Source organism: Opisthocomus hoazin, chromosome Z (assembly GCF_030867145.1).
Source record: "Opisthocomus hoazin isolate bOpiHoa1 chromosome Z, bOpiHoa1.hap1, whole genome shotgun sequence".
Classification (NCBI taxonomy): domain Eukaryota; kingdom Metazoa; phylum Chordata; class Aves; order Opisthocomiformes; family Opisthocomidae; genus Opisthocomus; species Opisthocomus hoazin.
This window is the reverse complement of record NC_134454.1, coordinates 66742177-66764572: the sequence shown is the minus strand read 5'-3', so window position 1 is coordinate 66764572 and position 22396 is coordinate 66742177. Positions and strand designations below refer to the sequence as shown.

The window sequence follows — 22396 nt, the reverse complement described above, 5'->3', positions numbered from 1 at the left end:
CAAAATTGTTGCTGGCTCTGACTGCTTTGGCACCATCAGCACTGAAGGTCTTCTGGCTGCTGGCAGGCTTAGTAATGAGTTCCCAGTACTAGGCAATTATCAGACCAGGCCTGGTTTGTTCTAAGCAGAGACCTAATAAACAATGAACGTGCTAGGGAAAAAGTGTTACTCTCCATCAGTGATAAAGAACGTTTTCTTCTAGCCTTTGAAAGGGATTAGAAGCAGTAACCATCACCTATTATGTTAACCCTTTATTGTATATCCCACGGGGTAAGAGACTAATTGTTAAAATTATCTATACATACATATTTGTCTATATCTATATCAATATCATCATCTATATCTATGTCTTTATTTACATCATCATCTATATCTGTATCTCACAGGTTATAAGACACTGCAACATCATGGCCAGCCTGAGATCTGCCCCTGTGCCTTCCTATTTACCCTCACAATTTCCTTTTTGCAGCTCCAGATATCAGGCATCCCTGGGAAATACAAGCATCCCTATGGACTGCTTTATCACTTCAAGTGATCAACTCATGAGAGCAGCACAAAGACTTCCCAGAATAGACTTGGGAACAACTTCCTATTCAGTAGAACTGTATACTCCAGCCCCAAGTCACAGGAGTGCCACCAAGAGCTTCAGCTTTCCTTCAGACAGAATTTTTCCAGCAGCAACTCCAGAAACACACTTCTAAATCACAGAGCAAACATTATAGAGCCTATCGACAGCCCTCCTTAATCTCCTTTTCAGAAGCCTCCCTGCAGGGACAGCCACCTAAAGGCAGTTTTGAGAGGAAATGTAAGAGCCGTGGATCAACCCACTTCACAGCCTGACTGATACTTCTGTTAGTTTTACAATGTGCCCGTGGTTACCTAGGACTAATGGTTTCTCAAAACTCTCAGCAAAGGGTTCATAGACAATTTCCAAACTCTTTCAAACCTTTATGTGTTTCCAGTGCCTAGCTGGAGGATGAGCAACAACGAAGTCATCACTTCCCTAACACATTCGAAGTATCAGAGGAAGCATCTACAGGACCTCAATGGGAAGAAATTCTAACTCTACTTCTGTTTCACAAGCATTTTGGAGTCTCTCATTTCTAAAAGCACAAGTACTTGACTTTGTTTGTATACCATCCAAAATCTATAAGGATATGGCACTTCTCACAGCTGCGATGACAGCACTAAACCAGGCAAAGTAATACATCAGAGTGATTACTTCAGTGCAACATCTTAAGTGTTTGTAAAATAAGCAAACACAGTACTGCATCTCACATGCATTATCAATTCTCTTCCCATCTGCCTTTTGGGTTAGTCACACAGAATTACTATCTCAGATCTTAGAATCATAGAATGGTAAGGGTTGGAAGGGACCTTAAAGATCATCTGGTTCCAACGCCCCTGCCATGAGCAGGGACATCTTCCACTAAAGCAGGGTGCTCAGAGCTCCATCCAACCTGGCCTTGAATGCTGCCAGGGAGGGGGGATACACAGCTTCTGTGAGCAACCTGTTCCAGTTTTTCACCACTCCCATGGTGAAGAATTTCTTCCTAATATCTAATCTAAATCTGCCCTCTTTTAGTTTACAGCCATTCCCCCTTGTCCTATCAATACACACCCTTGTGAAAAGTCCCTCTCCATCCTTCCTGCAGGCCCTCTTCAGGTACTGGAAGGCTGCTCTAAGGTCACCCTGGGGCCTTCTCTTCTCCAGGCTGAACAGCCCCAACTCCCTAAGCCTGTCCTCATAGGAGAGGTACTCCAGCCCTCTGATCATCTTCAAGAAACAGGAAAAGCAGTTTTGTGCTAAAACCACTCCACTGCAAGCCAATTCAGCAAGTGCATTCCCTCCTTTCTGTGGCATCACTGCCCCTGTGTCTGCCTCTGCCAACTTCTATACATAAGGAACACAGCACAAATGTGTCACACCTTACCTAAAGCAGGTTCATCACAAAGGTAACAGAGGAGTTGCTGTGGATTATACAGAAAAGGAAGGTGAGATCAGTATTGACAGAGACCTTTTACGGCTGCATCAGGAGTGAGACTTGATTCCTTTTAGGGACAAGGGATGATCTGGAGTTGAACATGAATGCAGAGATGAAAAAAACTGCCCAGACATACAAACAGGCAGTCAAGCGTATGACCCAGTCTGAAGTCATTTATTTGAGTACCTTGAGATACATCATGTGGGACAAAGCCTAGAATAGGTAAAGGACTACTGTAAAATGAGCTCATTCTGTAACAAAGTAGTTCTGTTAAAAAAGTTTGTCAAAAACCCGCAAATTTCATATTAACCAGAAAGCAGTGTAAACACATCTTATGACACTGTATTGGTTCTTGCTAATCACCAGGAAACTAGTGACTAGTCTGAAGAGAGGAGAATGTTAAAATAAATGTCATAACATGAAACTTATATAATCTGGTACTTGGTGCCAGGTACCAATGGAATAAAATGCTATAACTTTTAAGGTTTAAATATGACTGCTAGTGTCCAGTTTTCAAAAATGGAGTGACAGGTAACTTCTCGCACAAAATTGTTCCCAAGCTGCTTTTCAAAAAATTCCACTTTAATAGAAGAAAATACCTGTGACAAGGTAGCATAAGAAACACCTGGAAATTCCCAAAGGTTATGTATAACACAGATGCAATGCTTATGTGATCATCAGTGAATAAATACCTTAGTGGCTGAGTATGCTGATTGACATGTGATCTGGAGAACACTGGTGAACTTTCCAAAGCATTAACTGATTTCTGTAAAATGCATCAAGACCCACTAAAGAACAGAGTGAGCTAAGGGTAAAATCAGTCAAGGAGGAAAGAAGGGGGGACTGAAAGGAGACACTAAGAGGGTTTTACATTTTTCTGCTGTCAATAAACTGCAATTGCATGTTAGTTATGCAACACGTGGGTCATGGTGAAAAAGTTTCTTTGCAAAGTTGGTTCTCCAAATAATGCTTTGTGAGTATTTTTCCTAGTGCATGTATGTATTATTGAAGGAAACTGGTAAGAGCTTCTAAAGACTCTTGTAATTCTAGTTCTGAGTCAGAAATGCTGTTTGTGCTGTTTGTTTTTTTTTTTAAATTTGAACTGAAATTCCAAGACATTCTTCAAATCTTCTTACCCCCATCACTACTTCAACAGCTGCCTATATGATCACTCTGTACCCACATGGTAGGTTGCAAAATAACCTTCAGCAGAAGAAAGAGGAGAAAGAATACTGAATTTGGGAAACATCTCTGTCAGTTTGTAACTAATGACACTGAAGGAAACTCAGTCCTTTATCTCATTCATGTATAAGATAAAGAGTTCACTATATTACTTTGTGTTAAGTTTTCAGAAAACTATAAAAGTAAATAAGCCTTCCAACCATTTGTTAATCATTTTGGATGAATCACAGGAGCATCCAGATACCATTATATCATCATAGTCCTTCATCTAACATTTACGTATGAAAATGGGTCAGACTATCCACACAGAAAAATCATACTCTTCCTTGTATGTTTACTTCAACATTGTGATGTACTTGTATGGAATTGTTAAACTAATCATATTTTTGCCAAACTGGCTATAACATGATCCACCTCAGACTGACCAACTACAGAAATAAAATTAAACAGACATTTTGCTTTTGTTAAACTTTTTTCCTGTAGGTTTGAGCTTCTGAAGCCAGAAGGTCACTTGGATTATGTATACAATGTCGGCAATTGCATTCCTTAAATCTACAAAATGCCACGAAGCTCACTATTTTCCAAAATAGCTTTGCAAACAATGACAATTACTACCCAGACATTTTCAAACACAGCAGGTTATTGGCTTAGGCAGTGATGGAAACCCTAAAAAGACGATAAATATTTTGAAATGCACTATAAATCAAATTTGTGCACTGGACTAAGAATGGATTATCTGCCTCTAAACAGCAAAAGATGTTTTCATTTTAGGTGAATTTTCCATGCTTATTTACTAGAAATTATTTTAAATTGTGTCTTTGTGATTTTTTTTTTATTTTATCAAGATTTTCAGCAGTTGCATTGTAATAAACACTCTACTATAATCATTTATACATACTTTACTCATTACATTTACTGATGTCCAAGAATTCACTGTTTCTCAATCTTTTAATAAAAGGTACATTTTTCAGATCAAAAATTGATTGGGACAATGCTATGTCAGCTTCATGCTGCTCAGCAAGTATTTATAGAAGATGTATCTACAGTCCCCACTGGGCAAATTTCTAGGATGTCATTAACTGCACCCTTGACCAAGAATGAGTCTGTAAGGAGGATTATTATATTGTGATGTGCTATATTCTGATACTGTGGTATCGAGACAAATGCAGCCACCTTTTGCATCCTTCATTTCAGAAAGTAAGTATCTGAACAAGAAAAAAACTCCAAATTTCATAAAATTCATACAATTGACTGTCCAAGCAGCTTTGGCTATTATCAATAGAGAAGTAACATCAGGAAGCCAAAGGCACTGGTCTTATGTATGCACACTCAAAGATGGTTATGAATTATCAGGTTTCTGACTTTATGCCAGATTCACATTCTCTGGCAGAGCAAGGCTGTTGTAGGATGAAGAAACATTACCCTCCTACTCTCCAAGGAGTCCTTCAGCAGGCCACAAGTTCAGGTTTGCTGGGCACCTTCAGGAAAGAAGCAATATAAGTAAGACAGGATGCTGCTAGATTGTTGTTGAGGGTTTACTAATTAGTATGGAGCTGGTATTGCACCCTTCTCTATCCTAGCAATATCATAGATGTTAGAGACAAAGAGAATGTGGGCAGAATACCTGTGGGCTCTGGCAGTTTCCAGCTGGAAGATAATCACAGAATCACAGAATCACAGAATGGTAGGGGTTGGAAGGGACCTCTGTGGGACATCTAGTCCAACCCCCCTGCCGAAGCAGGGTCACCTACAGCAAGCTGCACAGGACCTTGTCCAGACGGGTCTTGAATATCGCCAGAGAAGGAGACTCCACAGCCTCCCTGGGCAGCCTGTTCCAGTGCTCTGTCACCCTCAGAGGGAAGAAGTTCTTCCTCATGTTCAGACGGAACTTCCTGTGCTTCAGTTTGTGCCCATTGCCCCTTGTCCTGTCACTGGGCACCACTGAAAAGAGCTTGGCCCCATCCTCCTGACACCCACCCTTCAGATATTTATAAGCATATATTAGGTCCCCTCGCAGCCTTCTCTTCTTCAGGCTGAACAAGCTCAGGTCCCTCAGCCTCTCCTCGTAGGAGAGATGCTCCAGTCCCCTCACCATCCTCGTAGCCCTCCGCGCAGCATTTCATGAAGTCAGGTCATTGTTTCTATAAAATGCGGATCAAAGCTTAAAATTTTATAAAAATGTTGCCTTCACTGAGAAAGACAACTGACACTTCCTAAAAAGCATAGTGAGCATTCCATTCTTAATCAGAATGGGGTATTTATCCCTTGTAGGGATAGGCTAGCCCTTGTAATTTTATAATGTCTGAAAGAGTTTGTTTTCTACTGAAAGACTACTGCAATGATGTGTAGCCGGCTGTTGAGTTTCCTGCCTTTCCTCTCATCCTTAGAAAAGTTATTTTCTAGCTTTCTTCACTATACAGAGGGGCAAAATTGTGAAACAAATAATCCATAGGGCTTGAAAAAGGCTTATAAGAGAATAGGAATTCAGAAGTTTGATTTTGGTTTGGTGGGGTTTTTTTTCCCCAAAACAGTTTCATGATTTTTTTTTCAAATCCTTGCTCAAGACTTTTGAGCAGTACGCCTGACTACTGCTCTGTGCATCCTCTTCCAAACTTCCATAGACTAAATCCAGATAAATATGGGCCATTAAAAGCCCCCTCCAAGAACAGCAAGAACTTGATTAAAATAATGACAAACATATACTGCTGAATGACACACACAGTGTAATAAGGAAAACACAAGAAAAACCAAGCTGACATTTTACATGTAACCACAGCACTCCATTGCACAACTCTGGACACCCTGTGCAAGGTGACTGCTTTTGCAATCAAGTTGCTAAAGCCACAGAGGAATCATCAAAATTTCAGTCCAAAGTTTACCAAAACATGTTACCACTCTCTTACCCTTTTATTTTTAAAGGAGATTCAAGGTTTATTGCTTTGAAGATTTTAAGACTCAGACTGTTAATGAGGAACATACCTCTTGGCAGCTCTTTACAATCCTGATGACCAGCTGAGAGTCAACACACGCTGCAAGCGTTTGTTCATCAGCTCAGCAGAATTACACGGGACTCAGCAAGCATCTGGCATTCAAGAACGCCGCTGTCTTTGCAGCAGGCAGATTTATGGACATCATTTTTGCAACTGCTACTTTTTGTGATCATTTGCAGTTCACTCATCTGCTAAATACAGCATAGCCAATTAAAACAGGCTATCCAAAGAGGCAGAATTCAGCTCACGGCTGCAAGCCACCGAGAAAGTCATGGCTTCTTTCATTTAATAGGATTTGTAGCATTTCAGGAGTTCACTGAATGGATTAAATTGACCAAGGGTCTCTCTGTCTCCACTCTCCATCCTGAGGATTGAGTTTCTGCAAGGGAAGTCCCCTTGGCCTCTCCAGGCTCAAGGCTTTTCTGCAAGTTTCTTGCACGCTCTATTTATGCACAGGAGCCACCTCCTCTCTGGAGGAGATATGTAGGGGCACCTCTGGCTGGAATCTGTGGTCTCCACCAATTCATCCAACCCTTGCCCTGGCTTCCCCTGGCTACCTGTGATTTCCTCAGCCCCTCATGCCCTCCCAGCTCCCCTACTCCATCTCATGGCCCCGTTCTCCCTCCCCACCCACTCTATAGCTTTCCCAGCCCAGCGTTGTCCCTCCCTCATCGAGCTGCCCTGCCAACACGCATGCCCCAGAGCCGTGCCCCACCATGGCTCCCCCAGCCCCACTGCTGGCCTGCCACCTCAGCTTGAGCCCTCCCGCTCACAAGCAGGGACTTCTCCGCTTGGAGCTGCATGACTGCCCTTCATTCCTCCAGGTGAGGAGGCAGCAGCCGTGAGCCAGAGGCCAGGCAGCCGGTGAGGGCCATGGGCGCTCCTTACCCAGTGCGCTCCCCAGACCTGGGGCTTCCCAGTGTGGAGCAAACCCATGCCCAGCTCTCAGCCTCCCCCTCAGGTGCCGGCAGGAGACCTGTCACAGCTTGGAGCTCAGCAGCTCTCCACACCACACACGAGTAACCAGGGCAGCCCCCAGCCCCGGCCAGGCCCTGTGACAGGCTCGTGTCCACCACTGCCCTGCCCTGGCCACAGCTCTCGGCTGCCACGGGCTACAGCTGGGCTCCCAAAAAGGGCTCAGGGACACCCAGTGCTGCAGGCAGGAAGGCTAAGAGGAAGCTGCTGGCCACATTCGAAAGACGCCCTGGGAAGAGCGTGTTAATCTTCAGTGTAGCCTGTCCCAGCCATACGTGCCAGGCGACCAGAAGGCCACGTCCCACAGACACCGAATTTGTGCAATGTTGTCCCAGGCACCTCCACAGTCTGGAGCCATATCCACCCATTTTACTGGGCATCTGCTCACAGCCTGGGAGTGCCGAGGAGCAGCCAGCGAGCCTGTGGAGCCAGAAATGTGTTTCGCTCATACTGGGAGAAAGAGAGACACATGGCAGAGTTTTCCATCTACAGGGGAAAGGGAGTGAGGGGACACACCAGCGCCATGAAATCGAGGTCCCAAACCCACAATTCTCAGTATTTTTCCTTTCATTAAAATTTGTGATCATCACGACTACAAGAAGTGGCAAAAACTGTATAGCAACTTCACAAACCTCAGTGTGGAGTGGGGGGATACCTTATAGAAGGATGTCTGTCTTAACACTTGAGAACTTATGTAGGCTTGTTAGGATAAGAATGTGAAAAAAAATAAATCCACATTAATAGAATTCAGGCCATCCTCCTTTAGCTTTACAAACATTTTATTAAGGACTGCAGTGTGCAACCAAAGCTTAGCCAACTTCTTTTACCTCACTGAAAATCCCAAGATGGAGTATTCTTCCCATGTATTTTCGCTTTGTGTCTGGTGCAAAATGCAACTTAAATTCTTTTCCCCTTTTTTTAAAATGGGCTGTTCTGCACTCTATTTCACAAGGACTCTGAGCAAGATATACTTAATTGATACATGTAATTATAGCCATCATACCTCCCCTTCTCCCTAGAAACTCAGTTACCAGCCCTATCCTTGACAAAACGCTTATGAAGAATGATACATCTTAAGTCAAACGTTATCTGCTAATTGACAGGATGGCTTCAACAATGTAACCTTATCTTAGGTAAATAAACTTCCAAGGAAACTTTGAGCCAGAAAGGCCAAATAAGATGTTTGAGATTCCTTTTTTCCTGCAGAAGGTTTTGTTTTGATAGCACACTTCAATAGCAAAGTCTAAATGTGAAAAAAAATCTGAGAGACCAAAAGAGAGGCTCAGATCCCTCTGTTTATATCTGCTCCTAACTCAGTGTTTTTCATAATAGGAAAAGACATCTTGAGGGGTTCTTTAATTATTGCAGTAGAAAAAAATGTGAAAAATTATCTGATATCTAATTTGAAAAAAATTTTCTGCATCTTTAGCATTTGTTTCTTTAAATTCTTATTTAGATCTTATATTTGTTTTCATGCTTTGGTAAAAAATTCACAAAGCCAGCCTAAAATCAGCATGTTTAACATACAGCAGTATTAAGTTGCAGATATGAAACCTCTTACAATTTTCACATTAAAATATCAGATCAAATGCAGCAGTACTTTACACTGAATATGAGATCCACAGACACATGAAAGCAGTGAGAAAGAAGAGCACCAGTCACCAGGGGGAATGGTGGAGATGATGGAGGGAAGAGCAGTCCTGTCCCAGTGTGTGCATTCTGAGGAATGAAAGAGGGCATCCTGGAAATGGACTACAAACTTTTCACACGCGTCAATTGTGTGTGCACAAGGCCTTGACTCTGTCTCTGATCTGTATTCAAAGATGGTAGAAGGCAGTGACCCTATTAAGTGCACTGCACTGGTGTAAAATTATTTGCTTTATAAAGCATAGCAGACCTCAGAACAAATGTGGCAATAATAAATTAACATGCAGTCTCAAGTTGTCTCCTGAAATTCCAGTTAACTCAAGGGTCTGTCTTTCCACAAAGATATAACTGGAAGACATTCCCACACATGCAGAACCGTTACATCAGCTTACTTGCACACTAAGTGTCACTCAGTATCAATCTGCTTCCAAGGGGAGGGAGATCTTGAATCCTACACAGAAGACAGATCTTCATTGCAAATGATAAATCATGCTGCGAGATGGATTTTCAAACAACATGAACGATGATTTTGTTATGTTACAAACACTGCAAGAGTGTGTACAATGTATTATAAAGACTTGGATGTCAAGGGGTGGGTGGGGAGAAGAATAAATAAATACTCTGATTTTGATGTGCTTAGCGTTGAAGAAATCAACTTTCCAAAATCCATGGCTTGTCCCTTATCACTCCGGCTAAATCTGATCCCTCTGCGTGGTCATAGCAGCCAAAGCCTGGAGCACTCTCTGGCTAAGCCTTCACTGCTAGCTTCCAAAACACTCCCTTTTCTGTCTCAAGCTGTGATCCGATGAATTTGTTTCAAACAGGATTACTAACGAAGTGAGATTATTTATCCAGTCATTTTGCTAGATCTTCTCTGAAAAGGCTTTCCAGTCTATAGAAATGCCATCTGCCCCCTCTTAATGCAGAAATACATACTTATATCCTTTCCAGGTCAGATTTCAGTAATTTTCTGACTGGCAGCTATACGACATCTGAGCATAAACTATGTGTCCTGTAGCCTGTCCAGCTCAATGGAAATGTCAGTTCTGTGCAGAAATAGAAGAAAATAAATTATGTATAGTGCTTAGGTGACATGGCAGCTTAAGGGACGCGGTATCCTTCAGTGCACACCGTACTGCATTCTGAGCTGCTTGGTTTCCTAAACTGGACATGAACTCCCCATTTAGCTGGGCGAAATATACTTGGGAAACTACCAAGTCACTAGTGCTGCAGTGAACCTTGTTCTGTGGCTGACTGAGCCCTTATAAATCTGTTTGGGATTCCATCCTGATTACTGCATGCAAATGCTCTTTCACCATTCTGTCTAGGACAAGGACTGGAGGGACCACACAGAAGCAACGATCATCCCTTCCACCTAACTGTTGTTTGTGGTGAGGGGAAGACTGCCAGATACGGTGTCACTTCTCGCAGAATGACAGCCTCAGCTTAGTACTGGCCTTAAGACTCTTGGATTGATGACTGACTGACTCCAGATGAGGCTCACAGGACTCATCCAAAGTCTATTGCAGTAAACCTCCACAGAAGAGTCCTGCATCTTAGTTCTTAGTAATAAAAAAAACAATAATAAAAAAGTCAGCAAAATAAGCAAGGCCTGTTCAGCATTCTAGAGAGGATATTTAAAAGCCTTTTCTGTAGATCAGACAGCTTCAGAGAGAACAGGGAGTTTACTGATGAAGAAGCAGTTGTGGGGTATAGCAAGGAAAATCAGAGAAAGGAAAAGCAAGTATCTCAGGCAAAAACGGTGTCCTTTTCCTCAAGAAATAAACTAAAAAAGCATAACAAAGAATTATAATAGCAGGGTTGGCTGCAGAAGGAAATTCAGGCACAGTAAGAATGCATTTTAAGAAGACTGAAGGGAATTTTGTGTGCCAGCAATTCTACAGTCAGCATGCGTGACATTAGGTTTACGGTAGCAGGAGAAGGAAAAGAGAGAGAAATGCAGTAGTGTGTTTCAGTGTACCCAGTTTGTCATCTCAATCCAAAACATAAATGCTCCAATGGGGAAGAACAATACTTAAAACTGAACAACAGTGGGAAACATACCAGGTAATAACTTGTAGTGTGAATGTATGGGAGGAACGTCAGCAGAGTTTTGGAATGACAGAGAAAACTGTCACTAGACTGTGAAGTCGGCTGCACCTTTACCTTCTGATCTGTAGGGCAATAAAACTTTGTGGCAGAGCACAGGCAGAAATACCTGTACCTTTAAAACACATAATTGTTTTTTGAAGCCTCACTTGTAAATAGAATAAAAAATTGTAACAAAAATTAGTAAACCCCTATCAAAATATGTAAGGTTCTCCGTACTTCAACATCTTACTTATAATAGTAGAATGATTATTTTCATTACACTAGAAACTAGATTTTAGCTGAGAAACAATAAATATTTCATAGAACTTGATCAGAGATTTCCATATGAGCTATTTTTACTGTACCAGGTAAGAAAATCAGTATCTCTCAGCAACAGTGAAATTACTTTCTTCTTTATATTTAAAAACATCACGGCTTCGGATAAACTTCAGATAAAACCTTAAAAGCTCAAAGCAAGAAGGACATTTTATTGTTATTGTCATGGACTGGCTATTAATGAAATCATTCCAAGAAGTACAGGATACTTTTGATGCCATTAATTTCATTCTTGATCTACATTACTGCTGAGGCTAAAATATTACCTAATAATGTAATATGACCACGTTCTTGAATTTTCCTTTTCCTTATTGTTTTGCTTATATATGACAAACACCACTGCTGCCAAGGACAGGATTCTAGCATAACATATAGATGTTACTTGAAAGAAAACTTCTTATATATATTTTGATGCATCTCACGAAGCAAATGTTAAGCATACAGAATTCTAGTAACCTTAAGTCAGGGAACAGACAACTGTACCATGGGTATCATTCTTAAAAGCTGCAGTTTTATTTTACTAAATTATCTATGTTAAAAACAAATCTGTGCCTGGTGTGGAATTTCACTGCATGAAGTGTTACAATATTTTTGTTTTCATTACAAGCAGGAGAATGCATGTAGAACAAGTGTTAAGAAACATGACAATAAATTAGAATATAATTTACAAAAGCAAAAATAATAATAATAAAGTAACAGTGTACCACATTAATACTGAGCATAAAATAATAAGCAACTAATCACAATAATACAAAGGTAATTTGAGTCTGTATTATTAAGGATATCTATTTGACATTCACTCCATTACAAAGTTCCTAACGAAATGGACTGTTTTCGGGTGTATACACCTTGAGGGTTTAATCTCAAGATTTTTTTTTTCTGTTTTGATCTTCTTCAGCTGATAGTATTGCTCAGTGGAACTACTGGCACCAGATTGATTTCTGCATTTCATATTCTACTATTTGATTCTAGGCATGTCATATTCACAGCCTATACAAATAGTCCTTTTGTCACTATTTAGGAATATATCACTATTTAGCTTAGATTATACAGATGGCTACAGTGTAGCAGCAGCAATGAACTGTGCTGTGGAAACCAGTTATTTTTCTTTTAATTAGGTTTCATTTTTCGGTCTTAGTCTGAAGCGTTGCTTAGTTTGTAAATCCACATACATTCTGTGTTTTGTTCCCTTTAACAATAGAATTCAATGTTGCTCCAGGGAGTTCTTTAAATTCCAACCTCAGTGTTGTTCTGTTGTAAACATCAGACTCCCTAGTGTTCTAGCACCAGTAAGAGAGCAAAATGTGTCTTTGGAAACACTCCTTACAATTCTAATGTCCTAAGTGAGGTAAAAGAAAAAAGGTTTCCTCTGAACACACAGAAAACCCTTTTCTTGTTAGCTGAAAAGACACATTAGCTGATAGGCAAAATCATGCCCTGGAGGAAACAGGACCCTGATACAAAGAGGCCTCTTGCTTAGGGAATGCCATAGCAACCTCTTTCCCTTTCATTGTGTTTTTGATCTAGCCAGGGCATGCTAGCACCAAGGTGTTTTGTCAAAAGGATACAGAAAGTCGGTTAACTTAACAGAGGATGACTACATACTGCCCTTAATTCCTACATGCAACTCCCAAAGACTGGGGTTTTTTTATCTACTGGTGTCAGCTGTAACAGGAGTTGTTTACATGGTGGTGGGAGCAGCAGATAAGCATATGTGAATACACGCAAGCCAACTGAAAATGAATTCCACTGGTCACAGGCATATGGAAGTGGAAATACTGGCAAGAGGTAGCAGATGACAGGAATTTGATGGTCATGAATACGTGGGCTACACAAACCCCCATGGATAGACTGGCAATATGTTAGGGGGATTTCATAATACAAGTCCTGTTAACAACATCTATTGTTCCATGTTAATTCACATTAATAAATGGTGTGCAACACATTTGGCTTGTTATTGGTAAAACACACTGGTACACTTCAATCTCATGATATTTTGAAATTATTTTTCACTGAAAAGAGTACTTTTTTTAAAAAGTGCTATTTAAATTATAATTTGTAACACATTATTGTTCACATAATTTTAATTGCACTACAACAAAGGAGGCATAGGTGGACACAAAAGCACATTCATCAAGTACCTGCTGCAAAATGCAAGTGTTCAAGTACAGTATATAAATAGAAACAAGCACCTACTTTCCTTACCTCCTTGTTGAGTCTGTTACTGAAAGCGAAGGGGAAGAGAAGCACGACAATTAACTTTTTAATGGTAGATTCTTGAATGTGACTTGGCTTAATAGTTTGGTTTCACATTTTAAAATGCAAAAGATTTGGTGAATATTAAAAATATGGTAATACAAAATAAGTGGAGAATGGCAGCAGAACAGTTAAGGCATCTACCTACTAATCCAGAGGCATGAGTTTGTTTCAGTCTCATGCTAAAAGCTGCCCCTAGCTTTAAATACGGTCCAGCTTTAAATATGCACCTGGCCATTTAGGTGAAGGTGGCCAGGCTTCATTCTAGCCACCCCTTTTCCAGTGTGCCTTGCTCCTAATAGTCCAACAGGCCTCTTGGCTCAAGCACACTTTAGACTTCTCATTTGAACAGAACCTAGATACTTCCACGAGCCATTTCTTCTTTGGTTGCAATCCTTGCCCACTAAGATGTGGTCTCCTGAACTGCACGTTCACACATTCTCTCTCACCAACGGATGCCCTTCTGTTATGGTGTCAAAGAGGGGAACGTCTGGAATCCATTTTAATTTTCAGCTTTGCAAAGGATTGTTGCTATTACGCAGTAGGCTTATCTTTTGCACTGGAATTCCTTAGTTTTGGAGAATTAAAAGTAACATGTAAACCAGATCTAGATGCCCACAAAATTGTTTCTTCTTTGTGGCTGGTGTTGTAAACAAAAGTGAGCTGGAGTCAAAGTGCAAGTTCTAAGCAACCTGCACGGTAGTAGTGAAGAAGCTGGCAATACAGCCTTCACCACTGTTGGAGTCTGCCTCCTCCGTGATATTGAAATATGTTTCCTTTCAGCGGAAATCTCAGCTTCAATTGTACAATGGTAAGATGGCTATAAACCTGCAACACAGTTTTAATTTCATTTCATAGCACGCTTGTATTTCATGCACCACTGCAATAACTGTTGCAGCTCTTAAAACTAAGTCCCTCACGGTTGTTCTATTTAGTATAGCTTTATATATGGCTCACAGCAGTGTTCAGAAAATACAGATTACTCCAAAGGGAATTAGGTGGAATGAAGGAAAAATACATTTAAAAAAAAAAAAATTCTGTTCCTTAAATAATAATTCCAAGCTCATTTTATAATTTAAATTGTGGTGCTGTGTCGTGAGATAAAATAGTTAACGTTTTTAAGCTATGACTTAACATTTTTTTGATTCTTATTTAATTCCATAGCAGACCAAGTCATAACGGCTACATTTTAAACAGTTTTAAATACAAATGGATTCAGTGTCATTGCTAAGTCCATAATAAAAATTATTTTAATGGTCCAAGGAGGTAAACAGGCTATTGGATTTAGTCAAAAGAACACAAATGTTCCACAGTAAGCTATTCTATATGTGTTGTGTTGATCTATACAATTTGGCATCCCCTCAATATACTGTGTCCAGCACTTTGGATTAATAAATCCCACTTCACAGAAGTTACAATAATTTTGAAATCCTGTCAGCTGGGGCTGACCAGTGGTTACGTTTTCCACAGGGTAATGCATTTGCAAGGACGTCAATCTTGTTCCGCTGTGTGGCTCTCTTCGATGGACACTCTTCCACAATGATAATAACAAGGAACATTCTTGCACTTTCTGTGGGTCAATGTCCTTGGCAGGTCTTGCAGCACATCTGTCTGAAGTATGCTCGACTGCAGAACTTGAACTTCAGCACCAGTGGGCAATATGCCACTTTGTTCACATCTTTGCACTCTAATAATTAAGACCATTAAAGAGAAAAAAAATTAGAAATAAAAATTAAAGAGAATTTGACATTTAACATGCTGCTTTTCTATCCATCCATCTTGCCCTCTTTGTAACTACTCTTTCTAGTCCAGCCTAGTGCACACAATATATTTGAGAAAGACATAAAAATGTTTGTGGGACTTCTCTCCCAGACATTTAGAAACATGCCCACCTTGTCTTGGAAGAATTACAATTTATTGGGATAAATGATCACTTTAGATAGTTAGGAAATGTAAGTCATTTTTCCTATAGTACTTTTATAGCTTCTTTCTCAGGAGTTATTTTATCCATCCATGACACTTTATCCAAAATCTAACAGGATTCACACTATTTGGTACTATGTCTCTGCATTTGTAAGAATCCTTGAAATAGAATGCGCATTGCAGCTAACCGGGATGGAGAAAACGACCAGTGTAATTTATATAGGAACCAACAGTGTGATTTCAGTGACTGTACTGACTGGTGGATTATACTTTATGGTTGGTTCCACACATCCACAATTTCTTTTTCTTTTATGCAGGAAGGAAAGCGATTTTTATGCCTGTAATTGACATGGGAGAGCTTTTTTTCATAGTTATGTTTTCTCTATGTGCTGGCTTACTGCCTCAGCAGCCCTTGTCATACTGGCAGGTAACTCTCCCAGGGAGACCAAAAGCTCAACCATGCAGAGGAAGGGTTCCTTCTTTTCCATTCCACACATGTTATATCTAAAGTGACTTGCGGGCGTACATTACATGTGCACTGCTGGAATATGCTGTGGTTCTCCTCTGGCTCAGTTTCCTTTCTGTAGAAAGAAGGTGGGAATAGGGAATGGAATAGTTCAGTCCATGCTCAGTTCTCATTCTGATACAGCTGGAGATACAGCTGTATCCGAGGGCTCATGGGTACACTCAGGTTCTACAGCTCAGATGTTGCTGCTGCAGGTTTCCTTTGCATTGGAGTGAATACTGTCATAGATGCCTGGTAGGGGATTTTTAGTTAAAAGCATCTGCACAGTTCCTTCCAGACTGATACCAAAATAGGACTTTGGCAAGGAGCTTTGCTTCACATGTAGGAAGATGGAAGAGATGTATATGGAGTAAACACAAACCCCACAAGTTTGAAATAAAAAAAGTGATGGGAAGAATAAAATTAGATTTATTTCTCGGAAAATTAGTTGTCTCAAAAGAATGCTGTAAGATTTTCCTCTTTTAAGGTTGCACTTGATACTGGCTTCTTCCTACAATCTTTCTCAAATTACAACTTCTATAAAGTAAAAGTGAATAAAAAGGAGATGAACTAGCAGTACTTTGACCATTATCATATTTTGTATTGATTCGTTATCTAGAGGTGAAGACTGTAGGCCAGGATGCTGCTCCTCCAAAGCCTGACAGAACAACAGTCCTTGACTCTGAGATGTCTGTAAGCCATACATGAAAGAGACAACAGACACACCAAACATGTAAGAAAAGAAAAAAGTAATAGTGAAGCAAACACAATCAGCACATACAATCATTCAACTAGTCCTACTTGTCTTCATTCCACATACAATCTTCTAGTACATTATTTTTGGACCTAGACTTTTACCTCTGGAACAGGTAGCTATGGACACCACATTCATGCTGCAAGCATACTGCAGTAGCAAGTTAAGTGCAGATGAGAATTTTTAATATCCGAAACAAGGAAACCATTACTGAAGCTGAACTTCATGGTCTGTACTGAACGGTATTTCTCATAATGGCAATAGGCATGCTTTTAGCTAGGTAAGTAGAGGTCATGAAATGATTTAAACTTCCATTTCAATAACATAGATATAGTGCTTTCATTGTAATTTTTTTACTCCACCTACCCAATGTTTTACGTACTACTTTTCTAGTTTTTTAAATTCTCTATCTGGAAACAGAGTTGGATGACAAGAGAAATTACATTGTAGGTAGCTGGTTGAAACAGACATATTTCTCTATCAGCAATCACACATGGTCACTGTGTTTCACCAAGTTTCAAAAACTTTTCCCACAAGAGGTCAAATATCTTCCAGAAATACTTCAGGTCCTTATGTTTGTGAGGATTTGGAATACAGGAGAGACAGATGCTGAATTATAAATGAAGGGAGGAATAAAAAGGTTCACTTGCTCTTGATGAGATGTAGAGAGTTCACTCAGTCTCAAAAACACCCTTCATACACATTCCATTTAGTTAAATATAGGTAAAGTCACTAACTGCATTTTTGCTAAAAGTAGGATTTGAAATTATCCTATTTCATGTTTAAATTATTCTTCCTCTTGACTAAAACTGGACCCTGTTCAGCCAATGCCATTTAGACAGCAGTGAGACAATATTCTGGAAGTTGCTGACAACTTCTGTTTTAAACATCAGTGTTGAAATAGATATGGTGGCTGATGAAGTAGCCTATTCTTCATAGGACTGTGGCTGAATGGAAGAGGTTTAGCAGAGCCCTTTTTGTTCCTAGTAACTACTGTTAATATGTTTCAGTAAGCTACATGTATTAAACTCTCCCTTCCTGAACTTTGTGGTTAGGTAAGACAATATTATGACATTAAGTATCATGTTACGGTAATAAAATCACAGAATGTCACTGTACCTTCAGCTAAAGAGACTGCAAAGATATAACACACAAAATAGAAAGAAAACTGAAATGACATAAAAACAGATGCAATAGTTTTTCAGGTAAAGTTTTAGATGGCCTTTAGCAGTCTAGATTCATGTATATACTTAACAGAATAAAATAATTCTGAATACATTTCAAATCATGTGGTACATGTTGCCTGTAGTTCACTTCCAGCAGCAAATGCAATGTTAGCCTCATCAGTGGCAGCTTGTCAAAACCCCATCTACAACATTCTAAATCACCAATGAAGAACTGAAAGAAAATGAACAGCTAAAGCAGATGTAAAATGTGGCAAGATATATCGTAACTTTCTTCTACTATTTCTATATTCCCAAAATTTTGACTCACTTTAGGTAAACAACCCATACTTTCCCCAGGGAAGTGCTTCCAAACATTACTAACATGATCATTATACTGCATAGTGGCTCAAGTGTCCTCAAAATCACATATTCTGATCTTGGGTTAGCAAAATTAAGGCGTCCAGAAATTGTTGAATGGGTTCAATGGGCTGCGAGCACTGGAGTTTGGCAAGTGAAGGGACTCAGGAGGTTTGCTGGGGTTTGAAAAGGGAAGGGAATCCCCTAAGCTAGTCTAACCCTGCAGAAACCAGTGATGTGTTGCTGAAGGCAGTGCTACCAGGTGGCATGTGGACAAAGCCTCCGTGTGCGAGCAGCTATGCTCTGCGACACACAGGCTTTTCTACGGGGCAGAACCCTCTCTCTGAGACCTGACTCCCTTCCTGAAACCCAAATACTGATACACAGTTTGCATCCTGCTGCACCTGGAGAGAGACAAAAGCGAGCACAGTGTGCCCCTCTCACAAATGCATTCACAAGGAAATACCAGAACTCAAATATTTCTGTCTTAGAAATTATTACCTTTCAAAAAATGGTCTTAAGGATTAGTTGGTTCTTGAAATCTTTCAAGCTTTCCATCATCTCCGGTATGCTGAAAAACATATGCCTCTCTATTTAAAGGCTAACACTTCACTAAGAAATGTCAGCTCCTCTTGTATCCAAGAGGATTTTAAGGTAGAAAATGTGCAATACATGCCCATCATTCTGCAAACCCTCAGTTTGTGCTTCTTATGTCCAGTATTTAACAGCGGCTCTGAAATGTGTACAAACTAGAATATGTATTTCAGAAATACTTGCAAAAGTATTGAAAAAATACCTCAAAGACAAAATTTTTGTCTAATTTTGGGATAGGGAACCCTCAGTATTTCATGGATTGCAGCAAGTTTCTTCTGAAAGGGTGTAGGTATTTTCAACTGTTAAATGAACTTTGAGATTATATTTACTTTTGAGCCACTTAATCACTTACAAATAATCAGTGGTTTCCAGTAAATATCATCCATGTGGGACATAAACAAAACCAGGATGCTAAGTGGCGACATGTTGGGAACAGTATCTGTTGGAAGACATTGTGTTGTATCTTCTTTCCCCTGATTTTTCCTAACTGCGCTAATGAGGCTGCATGGCTGTCAGTAGGCAGCTAGCTCACGCCTGGCCCACTCCAAGTGCAGGCCAAAGAGCTGAAGTCCATCTGGAATACTATGTAAGTAATTTTCAGTATTTTCTATCTGTGGATCCCAAAAATTTTCCAGTGAAGGTGTAGGTCCCTGAAAAACACATTCTACTTTGAAGACAGCATTTCCTAATAGATTGTCTTGGACAATTCAGGAGTTCAGATCTGGAGCCTTTCATAAGTATTAATAAGCTTATTTTAACATTATTATCTAATATATCCTCTAGCTAAAATATGTTATGATGAAGCTAGTTAATAGCCTGATTAGACTGTATCATGTAAAAAATACTGTAATGATTTTAAACAGGCATTATAAATCCAAGAAATTAAAAGTTAATTAGAAGAAGCTGAGAAGTAAGTCAAAGTATAAGAATAGGCTTGTAGTACCATGTAGCATTACATCTGTGGTCCTAGTCTTTCAATGAGCATGTAATTAACTATTTTTGCCACTACACTGTTATGCTAACCACCAATGGAGCAGGTAGAAGGTCAGTGGTTAAGAAGTACATCATGCTCCCGCTGCTGTTATGGCTACTTGCATGGAACCAACAAAGAGGCTGGAAAATTAATGACACAAAACAGCATTATTTTGTCCATAATTTAGGCTATATATTTTTAAGGGTGGTTTTTTTAAACAAAAAAAAAAATCTGTATTTAGGTTTTTACTGACTTCACCTTTGAACTACTATAACTAATTGGAAAATAATTGTAAAAAATCCATTTACAGTCTGAGAGATGACGCCACGGAGACTTTTACTAATAAATTAATGCAGTAATACTGACCATGTCACTTTAGTCTTTCCAGAATAAATTACATTAAGACAGTAAACTTACCTTCTGTGTTGGAAATGGGAGTACTGTCACATTTACTTTCACACTGCTGCATTGATGGAGGTCTAAGGGCTTCTGGACACTCGCTGGATGCTTGTCCAGTGTACGAGAGGCACTGTACTGTTCTCATCTGTTGCCCAAGACCACACTGTGCAGAACACTAAACACAAGAAAGATAGGAAAGTAAAACAACATGGATCCAATTTTAAATAAAAAACAGGATAACAGAAAAGCAATGAGGATGTACACATACACAAATTTTAAAGAAGACAGGCACCTGAAGAGATGTGGTTAATACAGAAAATAATTTTCATAAAACACTTTATAATTTTTCTTTTTTGACAGTGTATGTGAGCACTTGCCTTTCATAGAAAATAAAACACAAGGCAATGCTGGCTCCCTGAACAGTTCAGATTTGAGGTATAAGAACATAATTTACACTATTTCTGCTATCATGTCTGATTTTAACTGCATGTTTTCAAGAGGGAAATAATCACTTCAGAATAAAGAAAAAAAACCAAGGTGAACAAGAATACAAATGTGCTAGAGGACTTTTCTTAAGGAAAAATGAAACTATCTTTCAAACAAAAATACTTCACTCATTCAAAATAGTTTTTTAATTTCTATAACTAAAAAGTGATTTTTCTGCAATATCATTTTAAGATAACAACCACCATAAAAGAAAAGCCAATTAGACTTTAATAGCATAAATAATTGTCCCTTCGTTAGTTAAGCTAAAGTGTTTTATTTCCATTAGTGGGAAATTCTTCAGCAAACTTAAAAACTGAAATATCTGTTTACTGTTTTAAAAACCGGTTATTGATCATAATTGAGATGCGAAAGCATACAGTAGGAAACTCAGTATATCATATGTAGAAACACTGAATAATGGCAGCACTATCCGGCCTGTCCTGTAACAATTTAGCTCCCTGTCTGGTAATTCACTGTATTTTATGTAAAATTATATAGATCTCAAAGGGTTTTTGGCAGATAGATAGATAGATAGATAGATAGATAGACAGATAGATAGATAGACAGACAGATTGATAGATATCTTACTAAAATAGGAATTGGCTTTGTATTTCCATCGTGTTTCTTGAGGAAGTTAAATGTGTTTTAGAAATACTAAACCTTGCAACATTGCTGTATCCCAAAACTCCCTTCTAAAAAAACTATAATAAGGACTATTTAATTCTTTAAAACATGCATACAGAAACTTATCCAGCAGAAACTAGATTGCTGTCAGCAAATCTTTTATAATTCAGCAGACAACTATCATTTGGAACCACATTTCAACCTGACAAACAGGGGAGAAGCTCTTCTTTCAGTCATGGGAACGATCTCTTCTACATTTCCAGCAACACCTTACCCTTAGAACGCATTAATGTGTAGGAGACTAACAGTAATAAATATTTCTATGAACTACCTTACCTGTCCCCAGTCTCCAGTAACCCAGCGAGGAGGAGGACATCGGCCTAAACTACAGCGGATGCGGACTGGTGGCTTGCTTTCCTCTTGGCATTGTGCAGCTGGAAAGGTTTTTAAAAGATCGCTGCTTTTGCACAGAACAATTCGGTGTTTGAATCCTGGGCCACACTTTGGCGTGCACTGAAAACATATTGATATAAATAAATAATGAAAATCTCAGTTGAAAGTCAATAAAAGTGTCAGAAATGTTATTATGGAAAACAGCAGAATATATCTATGGTCCTATAATTAAACTATAATCACAATTTCCCCAAGATAATAACAATAATTTTAAAATGTTTAGAAACACAAAACAAGCTGACTGATGAGTGCTTTATTAAGTTGAAGTTCTTATAAGTTTTCATTTGATAACAGTAGATTTCCTTTACTATTTATATTTAGGCTATGGTGTTACTATATACTTTTATATATAAATAAAGCCTTTAGGTTAGATTTAAGAAAAGCACTTTGCTGTAGAGTAGAAAGGTCTGACACGTGTAGCATTATTATGAAACCAACATGAGTGTGCATTTCAGAAATTAAAAGCAGAATTCTCTGATCTTAATATGACCTTAGTACAGTCTTTCTCCACCTCCCTTACAGACTACTGAGCTACAGTGAACACATTTCAAAAATGTGGGAAGATAAATGCTTCACTGAACTCCATAGAAACCAGACTATTCAGATAGAAATACTGTACCCTCTCCTAGAAGACATGCTTTTCTCTTCTTTCCTATTTAAATTTTAATTCTGTTTTCACACAGTTCTTGTTTTTCCTCCT

At 39.3% G+C, this 22396-nt stretch overlaps 1 protein-coding gene across 1 annotated transcript in view; it reads right to left on the bottom strand.

The window, feature by feature from the left end:
• Positions 1-13225: 13225 nt before the first annotated feature.
• ADAMTS6 (ADAM metallopeptidase with thrombospondin type 1 motif 6) overlaps positions 13226-22396 on the bottom strand; it is a 151489-nt gene continuing 142318 nt past the window's right edge. The window contains exons 23-25 of the mRNA XM_075447303.1: positions 21580-21756; positions 20152-20308; positions 13226-15149 (exon numbers count right to left, since the gene is read on the bottom strand). Coding sequence (XP_075303418.1) covers positions 15040-15149; positions 20152-20308; positions 21580-21756 — 444 coding nt within the window. The 3' untranslated portion in view covers positions 13226-15039. The remainder of the gene's footprint in view (positions 15150-20151; positions 20309-21579; positions 21757-22396) is intronic.